Source organism: Maylandia zebra, linkage group LG7 (genome assembly GCF_041146795.1).
Source record: "Maylandia zebra isolate NMK-2024a linkage group LG7, Mzebra_GT3a, whole genome shotgun sequence".
NCBI lineage: Eukaryota > Metazoa > Chordata > Actinopteri > Cichliformes > Cichlidae > Maylandia > Maylandia zebra.
The window spans coordinates 18,700,416-18,706,536 of NC_135173.1; the positions used below are offsets into that span (position 1 = coordinate 18,700,416).

Here is a 6,121-nt window from a genome sequence, read left to right on the forward strand (position 1 = left end):
CCAACTACTGTTTGCTAAAGCCTCATCAGAAATGGTCTCAGTGGAAGGGTGGCTGTCAAGAAGCCATTGTTAAAGATGGGAAACAGGGAGAAAAGACTGAGGCTTTACCAAATTACAGAACAAGTAAACTGAAAATCAGTAGCAACCGGTCTTTTGGAATGATGCCAGTGATTCCAAACACGCTGCCAATGCAGTAAAACTATATCTGAACAGAAAAAATACACTGTTGTTCTAGTCGTGAATTTGCCTCTTCAGATCCCCCACCTCAGCATAATTGAGACACTGTGGGATCATCTTAACAAAGAATAAAACAAAAGGCAGTCAACATCCAAAGAAGAGCTTTAAAACTCCTTCAAGATGCCTGGAGAGCCGAAGACTTTATACAGAAATTATAAGACAGCTTGTCTAAGTGAGTGAAAGTTGTACAGACTCTGTTTCTTTTATATATATTTGACCATCTTGGGAGGGAAAGAGAGAGACGGAAATAGTCTGCCTGGCCTATAATAGCTATGTGAAGTGGATCCATGAGTGCTACTGGTCTAATTGTCTCAACAGTACATGTTGTGTGGCTGATTTGAACAAAGGGAAGCGGTGTGCGTAGGTTTGTGAGGCAGACGGGTACTCTGGCACTATTATCCACTAGTGACAGGGCCATTACTCTGCCTGCAAAAAGATGGACGCCACCTGTCAGTGGCCAGTTAATTGTACGGCTAGATGTATGTATGCTGCTGGATGCTTTGGTGGACACAACACCTCCGTCAGCCCACGGCCGGTGTCTCATTCATAATCGCTGCTGGGTCCAGATTTATTACAGAGAGGGTTGACAATTTGCCCAGGAAAAGGGCACTACTGTCCAATGTGTTTCAGTGTGGCATTTTGTTTTTCTTAAGGGCATTTGCATTAGAGCGATGAACCTGTGTGTTCGTGCCTGTGTTGAAATTTTTGCTTGTTTGTGTTTCACCTAATATGGTCTTAATCGTGTTTGTCGTCTTCAGATTAATGGCCAGGATGTACAGGACAGGGAGGAAGCCATGGCTGCACTCTCCAGTGACGAGTGCAGGAACATCATACTGCTGGTTGCCAGACCTGAGATGCAGGTGAGAAATAATCACACATTCAACTCACACTGACTTATTATGCACTGAAGTCAAATAGTAAAAACTAATTTCCTCGACTTGTCTTTGGAAAAGAAAAGAAACTAAGTTTGAAGTGACAAAGACTTACAAAAGAACAACCGTGGAGCTAAGATAACCCAGCTGCTTTTGAACTGTCTGGACATAATCTACAGTTTACATAACCTGTATGGTTTCAAATTCAGGCTTTTACTGTACTGTACTGTGTATTTGCTCAAAGAAGACCTCAGCAGTTTGGTGTAGCCACCAACGCCCTCCCACCACATGTAACCACTCCTACTGCAAGCCACGACTGAGACCTCATCATGTTTTATTTTTATGTAGCGCCACTGTAATTGACTTCCAACGGTAAGCCATAAAAGCTAATGGCATGCTAATGTGGAGTGAGTTCAGGCCCAGGGCTGATGACAAACTAAGTGGAAGGACTCTGCCGCAGTGCAGAGGAACTGGAAGCAATACTAGGCTCTTTAATTAAATGCATTTTAGTAGTAAATCTGAAGTCATCAGATATGGATACCATTTGGTTTGCATCAGATGTACAAACAGATGATGGATGATGTGGATGATACGGCCTAACAGGTTAAAAGTGGTGGCCATCAAGTTACGTGGTTCTGATTCTACGATTAGAGTCCATGTTTAAAAGATGAGGACTGTATATCTGTCAAATGTGAATCATGACGCTTGTTATTACCCAAAAAGGATAACAAAAATGTCACTAAGCCACTAGCCTAAACCCTTTCCTTCACCATATGCTTTCCTTCTTCCTTCACCTATAGCTGGAAGAAGCCTGGCTGGATGATGAACATAGCGAGTTCCTGGAGCAACTGAAGATGGAAATGTTGGAGGAGCAGCAAAGAGAGGAAATGGAATTAGCTGCCTTACAAGAGGAACAGGAGAATGAACAGGTCAGACAGCATCGAGACATATTGACCCTGCCAGTAATGAGCAAGTGAATGAAAAAGCTTATCTCCATGTAAGAAATTCTGAAGCTCTTTGTTTGCACTGTTCAGTATAACGAAGCTTCTAAAACTCAGCAAGGAGAAAAAAAAGGACAGCTCATTGCGACAGATCATTATACACAGCCAATATTATCTTTGATGCCATTTCTATCATAAGACAAACTGTTCATCAACTTTCTTTGCAAAACCGAGTCAAAACAAGCTTCTCCCTGTGAAATGTGAGCGTTAAATTCCGATTATGAATATTTATGGAGGGGGACCGTTGAACCATTTAAATTCCAAACATTAGTAACCGTGATTTAAAATTCTGTTTTGCTGAGAGGATAGCATACCTCAAAAATCCATATAAATGGGACTTCAAAGACATGGCAGAGAGGAGACAATCCCTGAAGTAACAGAGCTGGTTAACAGAGTTATGCACAACAACATATGTATTCCTTCAGGGGAATGCAGAAGAGGGATGCACTTCTTGAACTCTTAAAAAGTTCTTGTGACTTTTTGTTATTGTTTTTTTTTCCCCTCGCTCCATGATTAAATCAGAGAATAAATTCAGAATAAGCATGTTTCTGTATTACCAAACAGAAAGTCTGTACATTTAGGTTTAATTACCTTGCTTTCAAAAAGAGCGTAGCTGTTGCACATTCATGTACAACGCATGTTTATGTTGTACACAGCTGCATATCCCATAGTTGTTATCTATCTAGAAGTAATTCACGCTGATTCTCTTCAACTTATTTCAGAGAACAGAGGATGATAAGCCCACTTGTTCCACACTCCCTCATCATAAGGACAATGTACTGAGCATAAAGGACAGGATGGGGAACTCGCAGCATAATGTCATGGCACATATCCAGAAACGTCTGTCCCAGTGCCTGAAAGACAGTCGGGACACGCACTCTACCACCAGCTCCATGCGGCTAGACGACAAAACGGATGAGGATGACGATGAAGCAGAAGGTGATCGCTTCCAGCAGCTCTTGGAACTGAAATGTCAAATACGCAACAGCGGCGAGTACGACCTGTTCTACAGCCGCCGGAGCACTATTGAGTGCAGCATGGGGGAGCAGGCGGGGGTACAGCACGAGCTGCGTATGCTCAATGAGGAACTGCGCAGCATCGAGCTTGAATGTCAGAACATCATGCAGGCCCACAAACTTCGCAAGGGTCAGCAGTCTCCCTCAGTGGGCCATTCTACACCCTCCACCAAAATCCAAAGCTTTCACCGCGGTGAGCCCTCAAAGGGTAAGCTGGCCGACATTAACGAGAGGCTAGAGAAATCGGACAAGGACAGCTCCAGTGCCTACAACACAGCAGAGAGTTCACGCAGCACCCCTCTGGCAATGGACCGCTCCCCGGAGCACTCACTCCAGAGAATGGTTAGTCTTACAAACCAGAGGAACCTCTGCAGCGGCCTCGCTGCTGGTCATTCTCTTAGCCTGAGCCCCATCCCAGCGTGCCGCGCTCCAGTCCTGGGTAAGAGCAGCAGCCCTGACCACAGCAATCCTTCTGAGTCAGACCAAACACCTCAGGCTGAGGAAGAGAGCAGAGGGAAACTAAACCAAAGCGCTTCCCGAAATCCATACTTCTCACCTTCTCACAGTTCCCAGCAGAGGCAGACCAACATCCCAGCTCACGCCCGCCACTACCAGAGCTACATGCAGCTGATACAACAGCGCTCAGCTGTAGAGTACGCTCAGAGCCAGCTCAGTCTACTTAGCGTCTGTAAAGAGCCTCAGAGGCCCATTACAGAGCCCAAGATGGAGTGGAAGGTCAAGATCCGTAGTGACGGTACCCGCTACATCACCAAGAGGCCTGTGAGAGACAAGATCCTGAAGGAGCGAGCCCTAAAGATTAAAGAGGAACGCAGCGGGGGAATGACGACAGATGACGACGCAATGAGTGAAATGAAGATGGGGAGGTACTGGAGTAAAGAGGAAAGAAAGCAGCACCTCGTCAGAGCGAAAGAACAGCGGAAGAGGCGAGAGTTCATGCAGCGCAGTCGGCTGGAGAGCTTGAGGGAGAACCCTCAGAGCAGCAGTGAGGGTCGAAAGGAAGTCAGCATCATAGAGCTCAGCCACAAGAAGATGATGAAGAAACGCAACAAGAAGATCTTGGATAACTGGATGACAATCCAGGAGCTGATGACTCATGGTACCAAGGCCCCAGAGGGAGCTAAGGTACACAATGCCTTCCTTTCAGTCACTACTGTATAAAAAAACAAAACAAACACACACATTCTACCCCATGTGGTACGACATACTTGCCTCGTTAAATGTGGCATTTTTACATGGACAATAGGAATATTTTTCACACTTTGTAACCCAAAAAAAGCATTTTGTAAAGAATTTATCAGCGGCATCATGACATTTTGATGTTTTTCCAAGATTGTTTTTTTCACATCACTCTGGGAAAAAGCATTTTTTCTATGATACAATGACAATACAATTATTTTGTTATTTTACGCGAAACATGTTTATCTTTTCAATTCTATTTTCATATTTATGTTGTAACCACTTAACTCAAGACAGTTCTAAGAGACTTTTTTTTCTTTTATGTAATATGCACACTTACCAATGGAGCATCAGCCGGTCATTTGCTTTTTACTTTTTTAAATAAATACAAACTAACGTATACGTATGCAGTCTTTGTCTCCTATTCAAAGCAAAGGAGACGTGGACATAGTTACTCCTCATTGTCCTGAATTTTAAAGACAATTCCCATGGAAACGAGGAGGTGGGAGGGGGTAAAGATTTGGCGCTGCACGTTGAATTGAATTGTTATCAGCAATTTGCAAAAACATCTTTAAAAAAGTTGGATACCTCATTTTACAGCAAAGCACGTGTTGTTTCTATAACCTCAACAACAAAGCTACAAATTGGGAACAAATCAAAGCTGCTGCACTAACAGTTTAGTGGGGAAATACAGTTTTGGACACAGAATCACATGTCTTAAAACTTTTAAATACTTTTGATTCATTAGTAAAGAGGACATTTAAAAAAAATGTCCTGATATGCTTTGTTTGTCTGGTTTGGCAGCTTTGGGTAAAATTTTTGTATTCAGTTTTATTTTGTGGGTTTATTTTCTACATGTATGACAACAGATGAACCTTCCCATAGCTTTTACATATCAGTACTTTTTACTCTCCCACATACACCTTAACTCAGCATAGCCTTAACAACCAGACACGAATCAACGGCGATCAAGTTGCCAGTTCTGTGGCGACTTGATTTCAACCGCAAAACTGTCTGTGTATCTTTGCAACAGAGATATTTTGTTCAGACTTATTCATACATTGTATGATTTGAGTTTTTGACAACTGGAAACATTCATATATATTGTATAATAGTTCTGATTCATATTTGCAGTTAGATCAAAGTGGTGTTAGGATGATTGCCACTGAGCAGGACTCAGAACACAGCATTTTAGAACTGGTGAGATAAACGGGTTGCCATTTATCAAAAGTCTTATAGTCCAGTTACGTGTATAGTAAACTCCATCCAAATGAATACTTTTTAAGTGAAGTATTGTAAATTTGAAATTTTTGAAAACCAAGTCCTGTAACGTTTTAAGTCGATGTCTGATGGTCTGAAGTAAAGCGTAGGTGGAACATTTGTAGCCAGGTAAAATGTGTTATAATGGTGATCTTTGCAAAAGAAATGATAATAAATTATTGGGTTTTTATATAACTTTGCACTGGACTGTTTTTTTTTTTTTTTTTTTTTTTTCATTAAGAAAATTTGAATTTAGTTGGTGCCAAAAACTTCCAAAAACAAAAATGCTGGTGAACAACACTGAACCTTAACACACTGCTAACATAATCTTGACATAATACTAATGAATTGTCCAATTTCTGTGTGATAATTGTGCATGGAAGTGTATAAAGAAGAGAGGTGGATGTTGTTGGGAAATGGTGCAAGCAGGAAAAGTGAACTGTGACAGAAAGTACAGCAAGCCCCCCCCCAGGGCACGGAGCAGCCTTGTGAAGTGAAACAGAATTACTTGTTCACTCAGCACACATTCACCTTCTAT

At 42.1% G+C, this 6,121-nt stretch overlaps 1 protein-coding gene across 2 annotated transcripts in view; it reads left to right on the forward strand.

Moving 5' to 3' along the window:
* The window catches only part of LOC101479478 (PDZ domain-containing RING finger protein 4), a 115,880-nt gene extending 110,119 nt beyond the window's left edge, over positions 1-5,761 (forward strand). For both annotated transcript variants that reach the window (XM_004563767.3, XM_004563768.3), the window contains 3 exons: positions 996-1,097; positions 1,910-2,038; positions 2,833-5,761. In XM_004563767.3, the coding sequence (XP_004563824.3) occupies positions 996-1,097; positions 1,910-2,038; positions 2,833-4,305 (1,704 nt within the window). In that variant the 3' untranslated portion in view covers positions 4,306-5,761. The remainder of the gene's footprint in view (positions 1-995; positions 1,098-1,909; positions 2,039-2,832) is intronic.
* The last annotated feature ends 360 nt before the right edge of the window (positions 5,762-6,121 follow it).